At 40.1% G+C, this 24,874-nt stretch overlaps 1 protein-coding gene across 1 annotated transcript in view; it reads right to left on the bottom strand.

Annotated features, from left to right (window-relative positions):
- The window catches only part of LOC121368763, a 14,920-nt gene extending 5,236 nt beyond the window's left edge, over positions 1-9,684 (bottom strand). The window contains exon 1 of the mRNA XM_041493510.1: positions 9,643-9,684. Coding sequence (XP_041349444.1) covers positions 9,643-9,684 — 42 coding nt within the window. The remainder of the gene's footprint in view (positions 1-9,642) is intronic.
- Positions 9,685-24,874: the final 15,190 nt, after the last annotated feature.

Genomic DNA, 24,874 nt, shown 5'->3' with positions numbered 1-24,874 from the left:
GACCGCGTATCAAGCAAAAAACGCTTTAACCACTGGGCTAGATACCGTCTCCGCCCCTTGTGATTAAGAACATAGGGATTATTTACTAACTATCGCAACCTTACGATCTCGCAGTGCAGAGCAAAAAGACATGGTAGTACAATGCGATGTTGCGTAAAGACTGTTGCGTCTTATGCGTCACGGGCTGCGGTTTGCGGTTTTTTGAGCATATAAACCACATACGGCCTCAGATTACAGTTATCTTCCCATTTGGTTGTCCAAAATTCGGAAATTTGACCGCGCAAGTCGTCTGCTGTTTGACTGTGATTATTTCATGGCAGACAGCTATGAAGTTGCAACTGTTTAACTGAAGTGACAGGGGATAGCATGTAGTTTGTAAACATGTGTAACTTGTTGACATTGAAGACTTGTTTGTGGTAATTCCGGCCCATGCAGAAATAGTGTTTTTTGTGTAAAATGGGTGTACTCCGGCCTGGTTTAGAGGGTGTGTTTGTTTAAACCAATATGCTGGAAGAAAGAGCTGGATAACAGGGGTTGTCCTTTTCAGGGTATGTGTCCCCCCATGCAGGCAAAGGTACATACAAAACTTCACGGGCCTGCTGATATTAATAAAAATGTTATAGCCACTAAGGCTATATAGAAACATATAGCGAAATTAATTGTGGTCTGAGGCCATACGATTATCTCAATGCGGTTCGCCGGACGCATCCTGTCTAGAAGCTCTCATTGAAACCAATATATTTTTAGCCGCAGAGCACACAAGGGATATTCTGTCGAGATCTATCTACTTCCTCAAAATGAAGACAAAAAAAAACAACAAAAAACCCAAAACAACCCCCCCCAAAAAAAAAAAAAAAAAAAAAAAAAAAACCCACAAAACAACCCAAACAAAACAACCCTAAAAAAAGAGTGAGAAAAAAAATAAAAAAAATAAAAAAAAGAAAGAAAGAAAGTAAAAACAACAAAAACAAACGAGCAAAATACAAAGAAAAACAGACACCTCCCAAAACCCCCCAAAAAACAACAACAAACAAAACAAATAAAAAACAAATACCCGAGAAATATTCAGAAGGTCGAATGCTCGTGGTATTTCGCTAGACAAGGGACTGGAACGTAGGCCAGTGGTAAAGCGCTCGCTTGATACGCGGTCGGTTAGGGATCGATCCCCGTCGTTGAACCCACTGGGCTATTTTTCGTTCCAGCCAGTGTACCACGACTGGTATATCAAAGGCGTTGGTATGTGCTATCATGTTTGTGAGATGCTGCATATAAAATATCCCTTGCTACTAACTGGAACGAGAAATTATAGCCCAATGGGTCCACCGACGGGGATTGATCCCACACCGACCGTGCATCAGGCACGCGCTTTACCACTTGGTTATGTCCCCCCCCCCCCCCCCCCACACACACAGTAGTACAGTACAAGTCTTCATTCATGCAGATGTATGCGTTTTACTGGGGGATCGGTAGCTAGGAGTTTTTGGTGGCGTAAATTACAAAATGTTTGACACCCAGTAGCCGATGGTTAATAAATCAATGTGCTTTAGTGGTGTCTTTAAACAAAACAACTTTAAACTTTGTTTTTCGTTGGAACAGTGGTATTAACAAAGTAATATTGAGTTTTCTTTTCTATTTTCATTCCCAGATCTTAAAAACGAAGAAGATGTCAGTTTTGAGTTTTGCGCTGTGTTTGCTGGTTGTCCTCTGCATGCAGCCACAGGATACATGGGCGTGGCCTTCAAGAAGTAAGTGTTGTCATTATTGTTACTTTAGGGGCGGGACGTAGACCAGTGGTAAAACTTGATGCGCGGTCGGTCTAGGATCGATCCCCGTCGGTGGGCCATTTGGGCTCTTTCTCGTTCCAGCCAGTGCACCACGACTGGTATATCAAAGGTCGTGATATGTGCTATCATGTTTGTTGTGGGATGGTGCATGTAAAAGATCCCTTGCTGCTAATCGAAAAGAGTAGCCCATGAAGTGGCGACAGCGGGTTTTCTCTCTCAATATCTGTGTGGTCCTATGTCCGACGCCACATAACCGTAAATAAAATGTGTTGAGTGCATCGTTAAATAAAACATTTCCATATTGTTACTTTATTATTGTTATTGCGGCCAGTGCGTCATGAATATAAATTACTGTAACAAGTACATCAAACTGAAAACTTATCAAAATTGCTTAACGGTTTTATAGTAAAATTGCAATGTTAAAATTGCAAAATTAAAGTTTGTTTTATTTAACGACACCACTGGAGCACACTGATTAATTAATCATAAGCTATTGATAATTCTGACACGTAGTCATCAGAGGAAACCCGCTACATTTTTCCTAATGCAGCAAGAGATCTTTTATATGCACTGTCCCACCCACAGACAGGAAAGCACATAACACGGCCTTTGACCGTAGCTTAGTGGAAAAGCGCTCGCTCGATGCGCGGTCGGTTTGGGATCGATCCCTGTCGGTGTCATGACCATCACCACCACCATCATCATCAACAACCCGATCATCATCATTATCATCATCACTGTCATCACCATCATCATCATCATTGTCATTACCATCATCATCATCATTACCATCATCATCATCATCATCATCATTGTCATCACCATCATCATTGTCATCACCATCATCATGGACAAAACCAAAAGACAAATAAATAGAACCTTTATAAAACAGAAATAAATAACAATTATATTTAATAATATATTAATGGCTTATTATTATCCGATGGCAAGTTCCTCATTGCACTTCCTGTTTTCATGGCAGTCACGGCATAGTGCGCCATCAATGAAGAAAAAAACCCCCAAGAAAGCATTCATAAATAACTCTTTATTGTCTTCAACTAAACGTAATGGGTTTATTTACAGCAGGACAATAACAAATACGAGCCATAGACGCTTAACGTATCACGTCTTTCGAAAACAACATCAGAAACCAATCGTCCTCAGCGCCAAAACCGAATATCTGTGCCATTTCTAAGATTGTTGATCTCGGATCAAACTCGTCTTGCCAATGTGCCAAGAGAATGATGAAGATTTGTCGGCGTTGGGTCTCTCAAAATAGATACAATGGGTGTAGCCACCATGCGGCATGAAGCAATAACATACCTGTCGATGATTAAACTGGACCAAATAACAGAAACACGTGCGAAGAACTGGTCTCGAGAGGCGAGACGTAGCCAAATGGTAAAGAGTTCGCCTGATGCCCGATCGGTCTAGGATCAATCCTCGACGGTCGGCCCATTGGGCTATTTCAAGTTCCAATCATTGGTCCACAGCTGGTATAAAAAAAACCTGTGGTATGTACTATCCTGTCTGTGGAATGGTGCATATGAAAAATCCCTTTCTGCTAATCGAAAAGTGCACGCCTGATGCGCGGTCGGTCTAGGATCAATCCCCGACGGTGGGCCCATTAGGCTATTTATCGTTCCAGTCAGTGCTCCACAGCTGGTATAAAAAAGCCCGCGGTATGTACTATCCTGTCTGTGAAATGGTGCATATGAAAAATCTCTTTTTGCTAATCAAAAAGAGTAGCCCATGGCATGGCGGCAGCGTGTTTCCTCTCTCATTATCTGTGTGGTCCTTAACCATAAGGCTAACGCAATATAACCATAATTAAAACGTTTGAATGTGCGTTATTAAACAAATCATTTCTTCCGTGATCAGAATTCGAAGAACGGAAAGTAGACTGTACGTGTGTCATGAAGGAGTTTGAATATGATGAATGGACTATAACATTTGTAGTGATGTTCGTTTTGAAGGTTTAAAGTTTTTGTTTCGTTTAACGACACCACTAGAGCACACTGATTTATTTATTTATTATTTAATTATTTTTTTATTAATGATCGGCTATTAGATGTCAAATATCTGGTAATTTTAACATATAATCTTAAAAAGAAAACCCGCTAAAAACATTTTCCTTCAGTAGCAAAGGATCTTTTATATGCACCATTCCACAGATAGGATAGCATATACCACGACCTTTGATATACCAGTCGTGGTGCACTGGTTGGAACGAGAAATAGCCCAATAAGCCACAGACAGGGATCGATCCTAGACGACCGCGCATCAGGAGAGCGCTTCACCACTGGGCTACGTCCCGCCTCCGTTTTGAAGGAGGTTGAGTACACGGAAAATGTACACCGAACATCTATTTTCAAGAATGCTGAACATATATACATCTATATCTATATCTATATCTATATCTATCTATATCTATATACATCTATATTTATCTATATCTATCTATCTATCTGTATATCTATATCTATCTATCTATCTATCTATATCTATCTATCTATCTATCTATCTATTATCTATCTCTATCTCTATATCTATATCTCTCTCTCTCTCTCTCTCTCTCTCTCTCTCTCTCTCTCTCTCTCTCTCTCTCTCTCTCTCTCTCTCTCTCTCTATATATATATATATATATATATATATATACTAACTTTATTCGTATACGGCCTAATGGCCCTTGGACACATAATATATACATATATACAGAGATGTAATGTTAGTACACAACTTTTATAACGTAAAATCGCATTGACACATAATTCGGTTACATTAGTGACATGGCGCGCATGAGTATTAAATTAAATAAGTATTAAATTAAATAAATGCAAAATTATATAGATGCAAATATATATATATATATATATATATATATATATATATATAACAAACTTTCTACTTATGTATTCAGATTCACATGTAGGGAAAACTTAATTGTACAAAATTATTATTTTTTTTTTTCAAAGGCTTTAAAACAATACAAAGTTAACCGTCTTACTATTCTTTCATTGTTGTTATTTAACAGTTTTATAAATCTGAACATACTATGGTTATTTTTGTAATATTTTGGTATGTAATGTCTGATAGATATGTGCACAGGACAAACAAGTATAAAATTGAATTCATCTTCTATTAATTTACAAGTAACACATTTACGATTTTCTAGTGCAATTGGGTTAGATTTTGCCCACCTTCCCGTTTCAATTAATAAGCTAAAGAACTTCAAGAATGGCGAGTACGCTGTACGTCTTGTTTTGATGGAGTTTGAATCTATGATGCCAACATCATACTATGTGTCTGTGTTAAAGATGTTTGACAAGCCATTAGATAAACTGATTAAAAAAACAATGTCTCTACTCCATCCTATTACATGGTTTACTGAAACAATTCAAAACAACAGATATCGTTAACTCAGAGCTTCTAGAATTTTTATAAAATCCACTAGCCATGGGATCAGTGATTTTTTTAATTTAATACAATTTTACTAGTAGTAATAATGTCACCTAGAGAGGGAGCAAGAGCTTAAAAACACTAACATTGGGGGTGGGGTGGGGGCAGGATATTCATATTGACAAAATAAACTGAAATGCAGTATTTATAAACTATTTTCACTAACCGTCGGGCATGGCAATAATAGTTATTTACTAGCCCAACATTGAATATCACTAGCCATGGGAGTGGGGCTACCATAATCTAGAAGCCCTGATACAACACCCATGTCTAGTCGCAATTTGTAACACACTAAACAGTAAAACAAGGTCAAACTGATTAACTGCATTTTGTTATATGACCTAGACTGGAAAAATTGTAAGAATGATGAACCGGATAGTATATTTTATTGCTTAAATATTAAAAAAAAAACCACATACACGCTTTAAACTATCCGTGTGTCTAACATCTTGGAAAACAATAACCATTATTGAAAATCAGTGTTGTTTTAAAACCGTATCACACGGACTAAAACTGAAATGTCACGTTGTCGGAAATAACAATCTCAATTGGTGGCTAATCACGAAAAGTGGCTTTAGGAAAATTAGCACACTTTTTACATCTAGCAATCTAGGAAGGAGAAAATACTACTTTGTTTGTTGAATAGCAACCCAGTAAATTATTTCCTCTATGGCTCAGCCTCTATAGTGTCAAACAAATATAATAACGGCATGATATACAGTTACGCCTTTTTTATTGTTTTACTTTGTAGAAAATAATTATGATGTCTATCTTCTTGATGTCCTAATCGTGGAATGCAGGACCAACTATTATCTGTCATGTCTGTCTGTCTCTCAATGTCTGTCTGTCTCTCTGTCTCTCTCTCTGTCTGTCTGTCTGTCTGTCTCTCTGTCTGTCTGTCTGTCTGTCTGTCTGTCTCTCTCTCTGTCTGTCTGTCTCTCTCTATCTGTCTGTTTGTATGTCTGTCTCCTCTCTATTGTCTCTGTATGTGTCTTCTGTCTGTCTGTCTGTCGTATGTCTCTCTCTGTCTGTGGGTCTCTCTCTTTCTATCGTGGATTCTGTGTGTCTATCTCTATATATGCTATCTCTCTCTACTGTCTCTGTCTGTATGTCTGTCCTCTTTGATTCTCTCTCTGTCTCGGTCTCTCTTGTCTGTATCTTTGTCTGTCTGTCTCTCTCTCTCTATCCAATCATCTCTCTTGTCCTTATCTAACCATCTCTCTGTCTCCCTCTCTTGTCTCAATCTCTCTGTCTCTTCTCTCCTCAATGTATGTCTCTACCCCATCTCTCTCTCGATCTCTCTGCTCTCTCTCCTCCTCTCGTGTCTCTAGCGATCTCCTCTATCTCTCAGAGCTCTCCAATGCTCCAAATCCACTCTCTCTCCTCAATCTCTCTCTCGAAAGCTCTCTCTCTCTCTGTGTCTCTCCTCTTTATCTCTCTATATATCTCTCTCTAAATCTCTCGTGTCTTCTCCCATCTCTCTCTCTCTCTCTCTCTCTCTCTCTCTATTCTCTCTCTCTCACTTCCTCTGTCTCCTCTCTCTCTCTATCTGTCTCTCTCTCTCTGTCAATGCTCTCTCTCTCTCTCGGTCCTCTCTCTCTCTCTCTCTCTCTCTCTATCATCTCTCTCTGTCTCCCCTCTCATCCTCTCTCTCTCTCTCTCCGCCCCTCTCTCTCTCTCTCCAGTTCTCTCTCTCTCTCTTCTCCTCTCTCTCTCTCTCTCTCTCATCTTCTCAATCTCTCTGTGTCTCTCATTTCTCTCTCTCTGTCTCTCAATCTCTCCTCTCCCTCTCTCTCTCTCTCTCTCTCATCTCTCTCTCTCTCTCTATCTCTCTTCTCTTCTCTTCTCTCTCTCTCATCTCTCTCTATACTCTCTCTCTCTCTCTCTCTCTCTCAATCTCTCTGTCTCCCTCTCTCTCTCTATGTCTCTATCTCTCTCTCGGTCGGTCTGGGATTGATCCCAGTCGATGGGTCCATTTGGCTATTTCTCATTCCAGCCAGTGCATCACGACTAGTATATCAAAGACCGTAGTATGTCCTATTCTGTCTGTCGAATGGTGCATGTAAAAGATCCCTTGCTACTAATGGAAAACATGTAGCCCATTTCCTCTCTAACACTACCGCTATATGTCAAAATTACAAAAAAATTGCTGGTTTATTTTATTCATTTCCTCGTTCTTTTCTTTTCTTTTCTTTCATATAAATTCCACAATGATTCACCTATATGCGAGTTATCGTATCTCTGGGGAGAAGTATTACGTCTCTGGAACCAATACGTCAGTCGATCGTGGAGTGGGAAACGCTGTTTTATTAAACTGTTTACCACACCGAGTGATGACAACACTACAACAGATGTACGAGCCTCGGGGGAAGTACAGAACTATTTTTATGTCACTGATACAGAGTGGAAACCAGGAATGTCTGATACCAAGCATATGTAGCCAGTGACCTCCACGAGTCTGTGTCCTTGATTTAAGTGGTGGTGAAATTATTGTCTATACATCTACTAAAATTTGTTTTGTTTAAGGACACCACTAGAGCATATTGATCCATTAATTGTCGGCTATTGGGTGTCAAACACCCGGTAATTTTGATATAATCTCAGAGAGGAAACCCACTACAGTTTTTCCCCATTAATAACAAGGGATCTTGAAACAAATATGACAGCACATGCCACGGTCTTTGGTGTGCCAGTCGTGGTGCACTGGATGGAACAAGAAATAGCCCAATTGGTCCACCGACGGGAATCGATCCCAGACCAACCGCGCATCAGGCGAGCGCTTTACTACTGGGCTACGTCCCACCCCATACATCCACTAGTACATGTTTTAACATCCCTAGAGAGGTGCACGTTCAGGAGAGCGAGAGATAGCCGTCGCTCGCTAGACTGGTTTATACGCCAAGAACGTTAGATGCATTTGATGTAACGGAAGACGATGCTGTCAGTCAAGTATATGCGAGCGCTCGGCTACCTGAATACGCCACTGATTAACACTATTGCAAGATTAATCGGGGTGGATGTGTGGGCGGGCAGGGGTGGATGTGTGGGCGGGCAGAGGTGGATGTGTGGGCGGGCAGGTGGATGTGTGGGCGGGCAGGGGTGGATGTGTGGGCGGGCAGGGGTGGATGTGTGGGCGGGCAGGGGTGGATGTGTGGGCGGGCAGGGGTGGATGTGTGGGCGGGCAGAGGTGGATGTGTGGGCGGGCAAGGGGCCTGATGTGTGGGCGGGCAGGGGTGGATGTGGCGGCAGGGGTGGATGTGTGGCGGGCAGAGGTGGAATGTGTGGGCGGGGTTTCAGCAAGGGTTCTAGAATTTGTTATACAAATCCACTCGGTGGATGTGCAAGATTATCGGGGTGGGCGGGCAGGGGTGGATGTGTGTGGGGCAGAGGGTGTGGGCGGGCAGGGGTGGATGTGTGGGCGGGCAGGGTGGATGCGTGGGCGGGCAGGGGTGGATGTGTGGGCGGGCAGAGGTAAAAATCAATGGTCTAATGTGTAGGTTAAAAAGTTTGAACATCAAGAGGGTTCCAGCAAGGGTTCTAGAATTGTTATACAAATCCACTAGCCATGGCATCAGTGATTTAAAAAATGTACTAGCCATGATTAAAAATTCACTAGCCCTACTTTAAGTAAATACAATTTTACTAATAGTAATAATTGGATATGTCATCTAAAGAAGGAGATAGAGCTTAAAACCCCTCAGATTTGAGGGGAGGAAAGGGCAGAATATTCACATTTCCAAAATAGACTTAAATTCAGCATTTGACCCCAAACAATTCACTAGCCATCGAGTATGGCAATGGTAGTTATTTACTAGCCCAACATTGAATATCACTAGCCATGGGAGTGGGACTACCATAATCTAGAATCCCTGGTTCCAGATTTAAACACGTTCATTATGAGCATTTGGTCATAAAATTCATCGCAAGTTTTGGTGAAGTCACGTGACACTCGGTTTACGGGAGGATCCAAGGAATGTCAACATTAGACTATGGCATACCTTTAATCTCTTCACGAGGTAAACTAACGTCATTTTAAACATGTGTTGATTGATTTCGAAAGTAAATTGAACAAGGTAAAACATTAATTAATCAAATCAACCGCGCATGACAATGCGCGTGCACAAAAAACATTACCCGTTAACAGACCGGTTCACTATTACTCGAGGATACATCCGAAGTGTTTCTGGTTATCCTGGCCCCAAGTTCAGCCAGCAAATGTTTCGCTAACGTTCGCGAATTGTTTGATTGCTTCCCAACGTGGCCTTTTGGTTTATCGTGAAGCACACAAACCATTCTGGCGAACATTCTTCCGCTGGGTCTGGCTGAACGCAGTCCTAGTGTTTCTGATACTACGAAATGGTTTTCTTTTTTGTTATTTAAAAAGAAAACCCACACGTACCTCTGAGAAGTAACCGTTATGGAGAAGAGATCTAGACACCATTTTGGGGTATTGTTTCACTCTGGCATAACTTTTAAAAAAAAGGTATTACAGGTTTGTAGATTAACCTAACTTACTGTCCATTTTCACGGGTTGAAACTAGGGTCTGCACCTTTAAATCGCAGAATATTTAAAAAAAAAATCATTTCAACTTATTTTCGTGCTTATAATCCAATTAAGGTTCAAGCACGCTGTCCTGGGCACACATGTCAGCTATCTGGGCTGTCTGTACAGGACAGTGGGTTAGTTGTTAGTGAGAAAAAAGAGGGTGTAGTGGTCTTACACCTACCCACTGAGTCGTTAAAATTCATTCTGGGTGGGAGTCGGTCCCGGAATAACCCACACGCATAATAGGGTGAACCAAGACTTAAAGACACCCGATTTATCACATATTTTTAGAAGCGCTGAATAAACAGAAAAACGGTTTCCCAAAATTGTGTTTGCCTAAAACAACAGTGAACTGAATAACACTTTCTTGGCACAAAACACACCTAATATCTAATTGGAAAATCCGCAAACTCATCACAAATTATGGCAAGGAATAGAACATGTTTTTGTTTTTTATCTCTTCTCTTCGCCGAATTGCCGAGTACTTGGGATCTCTGGTCGACTGCTTTGCGTTGTTTGTAGCTGTCAGCAGTTTGTAACATGCAGGCAGTGATGCGAAAACAACGAGATAAACAAAACGATTTGTGATAACCGTATTCGCTGTGCCTTGTCTTCACTATCATCCTAAAAACTGAACCAGGTTGGAAAAGAAGAAGAAAAAAAGAAAGAAGAAAAACACTAGCTATTTAGATTGAAGACTTTCCGACCATTTATTATTTCGTTTCTAGTTTTCGGTTTAGGTTTCGGTTTTTCGTTTTCCATATTTCATTTATAATTCCAAAAAATGTAGAAAAACAAAAGTTGTGTGGTTTCCGGTTGGAGAAAAACGTGGGCTGTCGTTCATTTTGTAGCATGGTTTTTCGTTAGCGAATTTGGCTTAAAGAATGCCCGAATACCAAAATATCTCCAAAACGCTGTTGGTTGTTAGTTGTTTGGTGTGGGGTTTCCTCCTCCAAGCTACGGCTAACCGTTATATAAGATCAACCTTGATGGTTTGTTTATTCACTTTAAAAAAAAATGCAAACATTTTATTCTCTTGATTTAACAGGTGGAACCTATAATTCAAAAAACCAGGTTCGGTATATGTTTTAGCCACCTAGTTGTTTGACAAAACTATGGCTGTTGAATGAATTCCAATGAAAGTCAAACTTGAGTCTTGATCTCGCCATAACTCTGTGAAAAATAGGTAAATCCCCATAAAAAAGAAAGAAATGTTTTAGTTAACGACGCACTAAGCACATTTTATTTACGGTTATATGGCGTCGGACATATGGCTAAGGACCACACATATTGAGAGAGGATTCCTGCTGTCGCCACTTCATGAGCTACTCTTTTCCATTAGCAGCAAGGGATCTTTTATATGCACCATCCCACAGACAGGGTAGTACATACCACGGCCTTTGATATACCAGTCGTGGTGCACTGGCTGGAACAGTCACCATAAAAGTCAAACTTGGTCTATAACTCTACTATAAGTTAAGTACAATAAAGCTATAGACAACATTTCAATATCTTGAGGAATTGCAAAGTCCGGAAACTTGATCTATAACTCAACTATAAGTTAAGTACAATAAAGCTATAGACAACATTTCAATATCTTGAGGAATTGCAAAGTCCGGAAACTTGGTCTATAACTCTACTATAAGTTAAGTACAATAAAGCTATAGACAACATTTCAATATCTTGAGGAATTGCAAAGTCCGGAAAAATATATGTGGGACAAATGGGCAGACAGATGGACAGACAGACATATAGACGGACAGACAGAAAGACGGAAAGAAGGATGAAGACGTAAATTATAATCCCCTCCCGTTGGACCAGTAGGGGACTAATAAAACTGACCACCTGTCTTATTTTATCAAGATGACCAACCTGTTTCTAAAATTTCGACCTTCTAAAAATGAATGCGAGCGCGGTTCTCAAATTGTTATCCGCGCTGCTCATATTGAAACAAAAAGTTAAAGAGTGTTTTGTTTAACGACACCACTAGAACACACTGATTTATTAACAGTCGGCCCCTGCGCGTGCTGTAACCTCACCGTGGTGCAGGGGTGTAACATTCTCTTTGAGAATGGCCAATACAGCACAAAATAGAAATTTTGAGTAAAAGTCAGTATCTATCTGTGATATTTGTATTTTTGCAAAGTTCTTTACACTGTTTTTATTTAAATCTTGAATTCTTATATTGATGTTTATCATCACTTTATTTGTTTGCATTACCATAGTTTGACACCCAATAGCCGATGTATTTTTCGTGCTGGGGTGTCGTTAAACATTCATTCAATCATTCATTATTAATTGTCGACTATTGGATGCTATTGGTAATTCATAAAAAACCCACATTGCTGTTGATAACCAAATACATGTAATCGATTTTATTTTGCTATCTTCCGTGTTCCACGCCTGCAACGCGCCAAAAATGCTCCGCGCCAAAAAAAAACCAAAAACAAACAAACAACAACAAAAACAAAAACAAAAAACAACAAAAAAACGCGCCCATTGAAAGAACTCTTTGATGATTTTGATCAGTATTACGACGCTGAATTCCTCCTGAGGTTGGGATGAACTAAAACAGACAACGCAGGTAACCAGCAGCAATAAACAGGTTATCGGCAATCACCGGGCCACGCGCGTACCACTCGGTTCGCCGTGATGTATTAGTGGTATGGAACCACGCCAGTCTCGCGCCGGTAATCAACACTACAGACCTGGAATAAACACATATTGCAATGTGCGCTCAAATTACATCCACATTTTGGCTCAGGTATCACCCAGGCAGATCCACAGTTTGAGATGGAGGAGGTGGAGGTGGAGGTGGTAGGTGGGGTGGGGTAGTGACAAAAACATTGTAACTAGCGGGGTCGCGTGGATCAAAAGAGGCAGTTAACCCCTCCCTAAAGTGTAATTTTTAGGTTAAATGTGTCATTGTGCATTGATTTTTTCCACTGTCCCTTTAGTTATTTTACGCTAGATACATCCCTGTGGGGGGGGGGGGGGGGGGGGGGGAGGAGGAGGAAGGCACTCCGTCAATATTTCCAGACTATGCAGAGGAGTGTGTATCTTAGAGAATAAATGTTTGAACAGTTAGCGGAGTTTACAAAGATTTGTTTCAAAGTTGTGATCTCGCCTCCCTATTTTACAATATCACTTACCAATGCAAACTAACAGGCAGCTTCTTAATAAACGTATGTGCTATCATTATCACCAGATATAGTCAACTGAGTACGAGCGGATAACCGTTATCGTAACCGTATTCGTCGGCTATATTTGAAGACACAACATACGTTCCATTTGAATATACCAGAAGATATTCATAAAAAAAGAGACAATTATTTTTAGTATGTAATATCTCTAATATTAAAAAATAATGTTCAGACCCTTAGATACACAATCCGACTGCGACAGCTGATATGTCAAGGGCTACAAAGCTCATTCCTATTTATTTCAGGGTCCTTTCTAGCCTAGAATAACTGCGGGTGGGGGTTGGGGGTGGAGTGTTACAATAAACAAAAAACAAGGATCTTTTGCAGATATACTAAAGCCCACGACACATCAGTGATCTACGAAGTCTCTGAGACTTTGTGTCGGACACCTTGTTTCCGAGCCTTTGTTTTCGTAATGTATCGTCAAACGTCTCCGAGACTTTGTTTCTAAGACTCTGGAGACACTTCTAAACTAAAATAGCATTTCTTATTTTTCGGGAGGAGGGTGCTAAAGACAGGCAGGACAGCACATACCACAGCCTTTGACCAATTGTAGTGTGGTGCACTGGATGGAACAAGAAAAAAAAAACACCCAATCGGTTGAATGAATCCACCGAGGTGGTTCGATCCTGCGACGCAAGCACCTCAGGCGAGCACTCAACTCGCTGCGCTAAATCCAGCCCCTATACGTTAAAGAGCGTTGATAGCGCACTTTAGTGAAAGATTACATACTGTGTTGGGTTTTAGTATTAAGCCATAGTAACTGGTCTTCTCAGACCACCCGTGTGTTATACTGAAGGTGTATTGCCACAGTGCAAGTTTTAGTAACGAATTTTACATACACTAGGACGTTAACGGGTTTTACTCTACTAAAGGTGCATTGCCACAGTGCAAGTTTTAGTAACTAATTTTACATACAGTAGGGACGTTAACGGGTTTTACTCTACTAAAGGTGTATTGCTACAGTGCAAGTTGTAGTAACGAATTTTACATACAGTAGGGACGTTAACGGGTTTTACTCTAGTCTCCGAGTACTCGTACCATTCACCGCCTCGTGAACTCTTCGATCAGTTCAAATCTAATCGTGCACTGTCTCGTCTTCCCTTTGAATGAAAATAAGCTTTAAAACCATCATCAAGTCGGACCGTGAAAATTCGCCTTAGCATTGATAAACGTATGCGATGATGTCCATTGTAGAGATAAGCGCCAAAAGCGATTACTTCTCTGACACGGAAATAACGAAATGATCAGTGAGACCAGTGATGGATATTGCCCCGACTCAGCAGACACGTGCGTATAAAACGATCTGTCCCGCAGATTCCACTTGATCTATGCACTATTCACCTTTTAAGAAGAATAAGAAGAATTACAAGAAGAAGGAAAAGAAGAAGAAGAAGAAGATGATGATGATGATGAAGATGATGATGATGAAGATGATGATGATGATGATGATGAAGAAAACATAGTACAAAACGAAAACATTTAATATTCAGCTTAATTACCATATTATTTGTTTTCTTCTAAACAGTATAATAAGAATTTTTAAAAATATTTTAAATATATAACTGAGATGTGTGTGTGTGTGTGTTAGAAGGAGAGAGAGAGGGGGGGGGGGGGAGGGAGAGAGAGAGAAAGACCACGACTGGTATAGCAAAGGCCGTGGTATGTGTTATCCTGTATGTGGGATGGTGCGTATAAAAGATCCCTTGCTACTAATGGAAGAATGTAGCGGGTTTCCTCTCTAAGACTATATGTCCAAATTACCAAATGTTTGACATCCAATCGTTAAACAAAACAGACTGTAACTTTTAACTGTAATGCAAATTTTCTATGTTCGTGATGTAGACAATACAACGTATCGGGCTTGAGTGGTCCATCGAATGGTAGTAATTAATCACGTAGATACTCCAACCAGGACCCGAACGCCACATAATACGGCCTAACATTACATGTAGCTTTTAATCTACTGAGCGATACTTAAGCTTTATCATAACGAGATTCGAGCGACGCAAACGATGCGAACGATTATTTTAGAAAACATTGACTTCAATCGCCGTATCCTAATATGATTTCTAAAATAATCGCTCGCATTACTCGCGTCGCTCGCGGCCAGTTAGGATACAGCTTTAGCCAAACGAAATGTCACCTAGACACGGCCTAACATCAGCTTTAATATGCTGAGGGAGAAGTTTGTTTTGTTTAACGACACCACTAGAGCACATTGATTATTAAACATCGACTATTGAATGTCAAACATATGGTAATTTTGACATATAGTCTTGGAGAGGAAACCCGCTACATTTTTCCATTAATAGCAAGGGATCTTTTATATGCGCCATCCCACAGACAGGATAGCAGATACCACGGCCTTTAATATACCAGCCGTGGTGCACTGGCTGGAACGAGAAATAGCCCAATGGGCCCACACGGGGGGTCGATCCCAGACCGACCGCGCATCAAGCGAGCGCTTTACCACTGGGCTACGTCCCGCCCCCATGCTGAGAGAGAGAGAGAGACTTAACCTACACCGTTAAATTATCAACTGTTATTAGTTCGAGTTAAACGAACATGACTCTCTTTTTACCATCATCTTTGTTTGGTATTTGGAAACCAGAGCCAATTTTCCAGTAGACATTTAAAAAAGAAAAAAAAAGAGAGAAATACCATTTCTTATTTTTCAGGAGAGAGGAGGGGGCTAAAGACAGGCTGGAAAGCACATACCACAGCCTTTGACCAATTGTAGTGTGGTGTACTGGATGGAACAATAAAAAAAACCAATCAGTTGAATGAATCCACCGAGGTGGTTCGATCCTGCGACGCAAGCACCTCAGGCGAGCACTCAACTGGCTGCGCTAAATCCAGCCCCCATACGTTAAAGAGAGGTAATCTAGCAAGGGATTTTTTATATGCGCCATCCCACAGACAGGATAGCACATACCACGGCCTTAGATATACCAGTCGTGGTGCACTGGCTGGAACGAGAAATAGCCCAATGGGCCCACACGGGGGGTCGATCCCAGACTAACCGCGCATCAAGCGAGCGCTTTACCACTGGGCTACGTCCCGCCCCCATGCTGAGAGAGAAAGAGAGAGTTAACCTACACCGTTGAATTATAAAATGTGTTATTAGTTCGAGTTAAACGAACATGACTCTCTTTTTACCATCATCTTTGTTTGGTATTTGGAAACCAGAGCCAATTTTCCAGTAGACATTTTTTTAAAAAACAAGAAAAAAAAGAAAAGAAAGAAGCTCTTCGTCATTCGACCTGCCCTTGCTATGTACTCTTAATACGAAGTTTTGTAAGTGTGTTTGTTTCTCTTCGGAGTGTCAGTAATGTTAAGTAAACGTTTTGCTTAGATGTGGTGTTCAGTTGAAGCGCTTGATGATGTTCCAAAAGTCTTTTTTTTTCCTAAGGTTTTTATGAAGCAAGACCTAGATTGTTTTTAGAAGTAAGATTTTTTTTCTTCTGTAGCTAGAAGCCTTAATATCGCATCCTCGTAATTGGTTTTGTTTACATATTCGAAACATAATAAGATGATTAATGTTACTGAATGATAGATCGTTCGACGTATCACAAAATCTAATAAATTGCTCTAGCAGCACCAACTGAAGTAGATCGCGTTTCCAAAAGTCCTCATCATCTGCTATATCAAAGGCCGTGACATGTTATGTCCTATTTGCTGGAAAGTCCATGGCTTGAAGTAGTATAAATTATTTGTGAAAATTAAACAAGCATTTGTTTTCTTCAGTTTTTCGGATGCTAGGGGTCGGGCGGAACATGACGATTGACTTGTCACTTGTAAAACATACACTTGTGCAACGTGTGAATCAACTACAATAGATAAAGGAACGAAGGAAATGTTTTATTTAACGACGCACTCAACACATTTTATTTACGAACTTTGATATATCAGTCGTGGTGCACTGGCTGGGGCGAGAAATAGCCCAATGGGCCCACCGACGGGGATCGATCTCAGACCGACCGCGCATCAAGCGAACGCTTTACCACTGGGCTACGTCCCGCCCCTACAATAGATAAAATTCAATTTTCTGTTACTAGATGTTTACGGCTGCACACCTTCATTAATTACTCCATGTAACTCAATGCAATGTCTGAGTCAGAATACATTCTGTAAAAATAAAACATCGACAGGGTCACGTGACTATAAGATTTAGGGAGTACTCTCTCTTGACACCTACCTTGCAAAAAAAAAAAAAAAAAAAAAAATTGTTATGTCGACCACAACAATTTTGTTCAGTTCGCCACCTTGATGTCAGAGCACCGACTCATGTTGCTGTTGTACACGTGGCACTATACCACTTACACAGTGGTTGTCAGTTAGTACTAAATATAACAAGTAACTTCAAACCAATGAGTTATTTAAATACTACAGAGGTCAACCTACTTGTAATCATCAATGAAATATGTTAAAAGGCATATCAGAATTTTTTATTACTATTTCCTAAACCGAACAATATTATGTTGCTACAACAAATAACGTCACCACAAATGGTAAACGTAAAAGTTTGTTTTATTTAATGACGCCACTAGAGCACATTGATTTTGTTATCTTATCATCGGCTATTAGACGTCAAACATATGGTCATTCTGACACTGTTTTTTAAAGGAAACCCGCTGTCGCCACACAGGCTACTATTTTTACGACAGGCAGCAAGGGATCTTTTATTTGCGCTTCCCACAGACAGGATAGCACAAACCATGGCCTTTGTTGAACCAGTTATGGATCACTGGTCGGTGCAAGTGGTTTACACCTACCCATTGAACCTTGCGGAACACTCACTCAGGGTTTGGAGTCGGTATCCAATGCCTCGACTGGGATCCGAACCCAGTACCTCCACAAATGGTAGTGTGGTGCCTTAATAAAAGCAGTGTATCTGAATTTCAAGAAGTCCCCTCCCCCCACCTTTCCTGTCATGGACGGAAGAGCCGGCCAAGGCGGCTCTTGTGCCCACGACAGGCGTGCGCCACAACAGCTTGTTCTGAATGTGCACGTAAAACCCTATGACATGATGTGACGGAACATGCTCTTAATTTCTTTTCGCCTGTGGCGATATTAATTGTTTTAGAGGGCCGTGTGCAGTCCCAATATGCACTTAGACTATGTGGGCACCTTGTTACGTAATACCTCCGCGCGACGGTGGTCGAGCTGTTCCCAATACACACCCAGACCAGATGCGGAGGCCATGTGGCCAGTAGTTACGTAATACCTCCGCGAGTTCGGTTTTACGACCTGGGATTTTTAGCGATTGGCGACAGCTAGTCTGACCATCTAAGAAAACTATGCCGTCTTGTTCGCTGTGGAAATATCACTTGTAGGTATTCGGTACCGCCTTGTACCCCCAGGCGATATTCGGGTTTGTAATAAATAGATAGGATTTAGAGATATCGGGGAGAAACAAAAGGAAGGCTCCCAGGGAACGTTAGTCCGTTCGGACTTGGTAAATATATTTTTTTCTACTCATGTGATTGATGTGACTTTAAATATTTTAATACTGTATTATACCAATATTATTTAGACAGTGTTTCCGGTAAATTGACGAAGTAAATTGTAGGCTTCACTGTCTAAAATTATTAAAGCTTAACCAGTCATCCTAGAGGACCTAGGTAAACTGTAGGTTATTGTCTTTATTGTGATAGGTACCAGTATTAATTCTGTATTACAAGGTTACTGAATGAGTAGTTAAGGGTTAATTAAAAGTTAACATGTTAGGAATAGAGTTGTAATTCCTTTATTAATTAAGTTCCCCTGGCAGTGTTTCTCAATTATCACACGTGTGCGTGTTGTATTACCGTGAAGTGATTAGAATATTGTATAAACTAGACACCTAGAGATTAACTAATTAAGTGATCAGTTCTGGGTTGTTATTATTTGTTGTTGTTAATTAACTACTGCGGCAGTACATTTGTCAGCGTAGTGTTAATACAGATTCCAAAGTGTATTGTGTTTTGTTGTGTTTTCTAGTGAACTAAACGTGCTATATATATATATATAAATATTTATGTAAGATCGTATCTCTGATCATACCTAGAGCCGAGCCACTCGGGTATTGGACTGCCCGATACAGAGAGATCTAATAGATATACAGTTAGGAGAGATATTTGGATAATCGTGTTTTATTCAGTTACGGGTATTATAGGATCCCCGTGACACATGACATGACATTTCAAGAAGGCAACGAAAGTGACATACCGTACTTAAGTACTGACTTGGTTTTTCTCATCCATGCGTTTTTGGAAGTTCACATTTCAATTTGACGTTTATGTGTTCACTTCATCATATCAATATCAAGACGTGATTGACATCAATTGTGTTTACTCCCTCCCATACTCGCTTAGTTAGAAAACAATTTTAAAATGTAACAGAGCGATTAGAAATGGATGGGGTTAACACCGACAAGCATACGGTTTTCGGTACACATCCAGAGCAGTCGCACCAAAGTCGACCTAATTCTGTTTATTGACTTTACCCGCTGTCAATATTATTGCGTACAACATCGTGACAGCACGATGCAATGTAGTGCTATTCCTGTACAGGTGATGGCCCAATCCAAGTAATAAATAAACAGAAGAAAATAAATAGTAAAAAATGAAATGCATACACAATTCAAGCAGCAGAGTTGAGATTCAAGATAGAGGCGCTAAAAGCCCAGGAAATCGTGTTTGAACCTCACTTAAATACAAGCAAGAGAGAACAAAAAAACAAAAACAACCCCAAAACATCAGGATTCATTCTAATTGATTGTTTGTGCTTATATTCAACTAAGGTTCAAGCACGCTGTCCCAGGACACACACACACACACACACACACACACACACACACACACACACACACACTTAGCTATCTGGGCCCTGTAATGCTATCATTCGTTTTCCATCTCTAGGGATGTAGGCCTTGACAAAAATCACTATGAGCATTAGTCACCCCTCCTAAATATATTCTTTTTTTCTGGCTTTAAAAATACCCCACAAATTCATTGAGTTTCCCTTTTCACGAGTTGGTCCATATGTCCTTTTTCTCTTTAGGACTCCCTTCTCTTGAGGGACTTTTTTCCCTCAAAGAAAAAAAAAATCTGGATCTGCTCCTGATTTCCATTTACTAAGTAGGTGTTATGACTTTTAAAACCTTTACGCCACGGAGACTGGTAAATCATTAGAATTACGCTATTGTGTTCATCCAATTTAATGTCCCCCCAACACAGAACCCGCACCGAGTTACTCCAGAACTGCCCTACTTTTTCTTCTCGCTTTAATATTTACCACATGAATACAAGTACCTGTTTTCAACTTATTCCGCGTGCACTTGAATACATCAAAGGACTACAGTGTCCAAACAGACCCGACCTGAGCTGGTCCTCAGTTATTCAGTTCTATCAAGATAAACTTCTTAGCGAAACCCCCTGACCTATTAGCGTGACAAAACATGACGACGAAAGTAAATTTTACGCCCAGTTGTAAATTACTATGGTGGTGTTGAACCGGTGTAACGAAAAAACAACGTACTATGGTATATTGATACCAGATCCTTCGAGTCGCGTTCAGTTTTTGATGCCGCTAGTCGGAAGTCCTAATAAAATAAAGAGAATTGACGTAAACTCTATTTACGTGCCTATATTCGATCATGGTTCAGGCACGTCCATCCTAAGCCAAATCTCTGGCAGGGCCAGTGTTTGGGCTTGGGACAGAAAAAGGAAAGAGAGCGACATGAAAAAAGAAAAGAAAAGAAAAGAAGAAGAAAAAAAAAAAGCAAAAAAAAAAAAAAAAAAAAAAAAAGAAACAAAGCAAAGAAAAAAAGAAGAAAAAAAGAAGAAGGCAGACGTAAATTTAATTTTACAAACTACGAAACTGGGGCATAAACAAGCACAAACACAAATGGTATCTAACACGTCACGAATATAAGCGCCATCTCATCCCCTAACATGGATGATTGTTTAGCGACACCCCAGCATGAAATATAATTATATTGGTTATTGGGCGCAAGTCGAGTCCCGATTAACCTAATTAAAGGTCGCAGATCACAGTTTCAGCCCGTGAAAACGGACACTACTTCGAGTTAATCTACAAACCTGTAATACAGTGGGATAAAGTTTAAAGTTACATTCTCTGGTTACCATATTATAACATCATGTACAAATGTGAAATACAAGCTCAAATGCACTTTTAAAAAAGTCGAGCGTGTTCGCTATGAACCGATATCGTCAAATGTATACGCTTGATTCGTCGCCTGTGTCGCCATAGCTCGGCAAAGCACAAACGACAGCCTGTTGTCAGTTTCAGTTAACACGTGCGTTTGCCGATTTCAAATTGTAGGGTTCGTCTCAAAAAATTAAAAGAGAAATCTTGCGCTGTACGAAGAACGTTCGGTTGAGGATACGATACTAGTGTCTTTAGTTAAAACCGGTTAGATCTTGACAACGTATTATTGACAGTCGTACCTTCCTATTTCAGAATTGATATTTTATAAAGTGTTAGTAGAACTTTCAAAGTTTAATTTGTATACTAGTAACACATTAATCATGTATATATTTTTAAAATAAAATATACTAAAGTAGACAATGAACGTTTTCACTTCTTAATTTTATGTGTTAAAATCGACAAATTCAAATAAATATTATTTCGTTTGGGGGGGGGGGGTTGTTTAACGACATCAAAGATAAAGCATATTGATTTAATAATCATCCGACCCCTTACAATCGTAAATAAAATGTGTTGAGTGCGTCGTTAAATAAAACATATCCTATACTTCCTTCCATCTGCTGTTGGATGTCTAACATTTGGTAATTTTGACATATAATCTTAGAGAGGAATCGGGTGCATGTGCAGCGGGAGGGTATTGGAGGTCGAAACCCTTACTTGACGAAGCTTAAAAAAAATTGAAATGTATTTTTTTAGGGAGCATGGCCCCATATAAACTTCGCTTAACACAATCTATAACCCCAACCCCGCTGAAATCCCTGCACACGCGCCTTGGAAACCCGCTATATTTTGTTTTAGCAAGGGATCGTTTATATGAACCATCCCACAGACAGGATATCATATACCATGGTCTTTTTGTATACCCGCCGATGGGGATCGATCCTAGACTGACCGCGCATTTCCAAAAAACACCTTTTTAGGTCTAAGTAATGAATAAAAATAACATATAGTCTTGAAAAATGTTACGTAAATCGAACACAGTACCCTCTTCTTCTACCCCTAGAGCGTTACGTAATTAGTAACACCCCCTTACATGTAACGCGTATGCCAACAGCTGTCCATTGTCAAAATTTCAAGGCAAACCCCCCACTCACCGACCCCTGGAAAGGCGTTGTACCATACCTCTATGGATATAAATATGTTTTGAAGATATGAGACGACCCCTCAATCAAGACAGTTAAATTTGTTCAAAAATTGGGAAATCTCACGTGATCTTTTTGGGGGGAATTCTATACTTGTGATAAACCAATGAAAACCGAGATCGGTACGAGCCCGTCAAAAGTGTCCCACTTTCAAAATACCTGCTTTGTTTTTGACCTGGATAAGCCAGCGTAATGAAACCAGTGCGGCGTCATATATGCACCAAACGTAATTGGATTTTCTGTTCTATATGCTTAAATAATAAAACTATTCCAGGGAATGTAGTTTTAATAGAGTGAAACAAGTTTTAGAGTCTGTGACGTTGAAAAGGGAAATTACTCTTATAAACAGACTAAAGCTCGCCTCCATAACCGTTACTTCGCAAATGTACAAGCGTTGTTTTTTTATAATGAAAAAGCATTTTGTGGTATGAGAAACACCACGTTGACCAGAAATACTTCTGATGTGCAGGAAGGAATAATCTAAACAATATAATCTAGTTAAAGTCTGATCTCAATGATACCACCACCAACACCTCCCCCCCCCCGAAAAAAAAAAAAAAAATTAAAAATAATTTTTTATTTTTTACCAAAAAACCCCAGCTCTAATAGGGAAAAGTATGTCGTGGTGTTTAAAAACTATTGTCTGTCACTTTAATTTTACATATTATCACTGAATTCTATGCTGTTAGTGAACAGGAAAGGGGGGGGGGGGGGGGGGGGGGGGTCGTTAAGTGTTAGAGTACTCGCCTGACGTGCTATGAGATCGCAAAGGAAATAGTCATCGGTGGATATTTTTATTTTATTTTTATATATATATAGCTTAAATACTACCACACAAAGGTCGGTGAACCATTTTGGAACTGCATTGGTTGCGTGCAGTTTTTATTTGTATATAAATGTACATGTATATATTTAGGTATGTATTTGATTCTTCTCTACACTGTAATCCACAAGTTTGTGAGAATAAAATCATTACCATTATCATTTTATAATTTCCATCTACTGTATTAGGTCTGTCCTGTCTGTGAAATGGTGTGGGATATAAATGATCCCTTGCTACTACTAAGAACAAATGTAGCGGGTTTTCTTTCTATGAAAAAATGACCATATGTTTGACATCCAATAGCAGATGATTAAAGGGGCATACCATAGTTTTTAAACACTAGCGCATATTTTTGACTATTATAGCCGTTTATGATAACTAAAATCATACTTTACTTAGATTTTTTGGTTTAGATTATCAATTTCCATACATTCGAAGTGCTTTTGGTCATCCTGGTGTCTAATATCACAAAATGCATTTCTCATATTTTTAAAAACACACGTGCGTCTGAGAAGTAACAGCTATGGGGTCGAGTTTTAGTCTATTTTTAGAGGGTATTTCACCATTTCAAGGTCACAGACTCATGTTTCTCTCAATTGTAACTTTATCCAAGCTAACTAAACTTAGTGTTAATTTTCACGGGTTGAAACTAGGGTCTGTCCCTTTAATAAATCAATGTGCTCTAGTGGTGCTGTTAAACAAAACAAACTTTAATTGTTTAGATCGGACAGCGCACTTACTTTGATTTAATTTTCATTTCAACTTATTTTCGTGCTTATATCAACTCACGCTGTCCTGGGCACACACACACCCAGATACCTGGGCTGTCTGTCTAGGATAGTGGGTTAGTTGTTAGTGATTAGTGAGAGACGAGAGAGTGTACTGGTCCTACCCCTACCCACGAGTCGTTAAAACTCGCTCTGGGTGGAAGCCGGTACCGGGTTGCGAACCCTGTACCTACCAGCCTTATGCCCCAAGGCTTAACAACGACACCACCGAGTTGGCGGCGGAGTGGTTATTATACGTCTCATGGGTGGCTGTTACGTGCAGATTTGACCACAAGCCACAAAACGCTGCGCCAACTGGAATAAGCAATTCTGATAATGACCATCATTACTATGATTTGTTTGGATGTTCCGATAACACTGAATGGTTTACAGGTATCGCATGGTCATTAAACGTCTCACATGATCATTAAAGGCTTATCTGGAGATGATGGTAGGCTTCTGGTACCCACCGATAGTCTGTGATGGACACCACATGGTTAAGTTAAGTGAATCCACGGGAATTCTTGCAGCCAACGACAGTGTGACATGCAAGTTATTATACTACGGAGAGAGAGAGAGAGAGAGAGAGAGAGAGAGAGAGAGAGAGAGAGAGAGAGAGAGAGAGAGAGAGAGAGAGAGAGAGAGAGAGAGAGAGATCTGTTACATTCACTTTTCCATAGATAACACATCATATTACGACTTTTGGTATACCAGTCGTGGGGCACTACTTGGGACGAAATATTTAAAAAAATAAAATCCCAATCAATTGACAGTGATCGATTCTACGATCGTACTTTGGGCGAGCGCTCGTCCCATTTCATATCCAGCCACTGTGCTTATTAATGTTTTAAAACCTAGGCTTCCACAAAATATGGACACTTGTATGCAGCCTTTCAAGACTTTTAAAACGTTTTATAAGTATGGGGCCAGACA

Source organism: Gigantopelta aegis, chromosome 3 (genome assembly GCF_016097555.1).
Source record: "Gigantopelta aegis isolate Gae_Host chromosome 3, Gae_host_genome, whole genome shotgun sequence".
NCBI lineage: Eukaryota > Metazoa > Mollusca > Gastropoda > Neomphalida > Peltospiridae > Gigantopelta > Gigantopelta aegis.
Note: the sequence above shows the minus strand (reverse complement) of the source record. Positions and strands in the feature narration are given on the sequence as shown.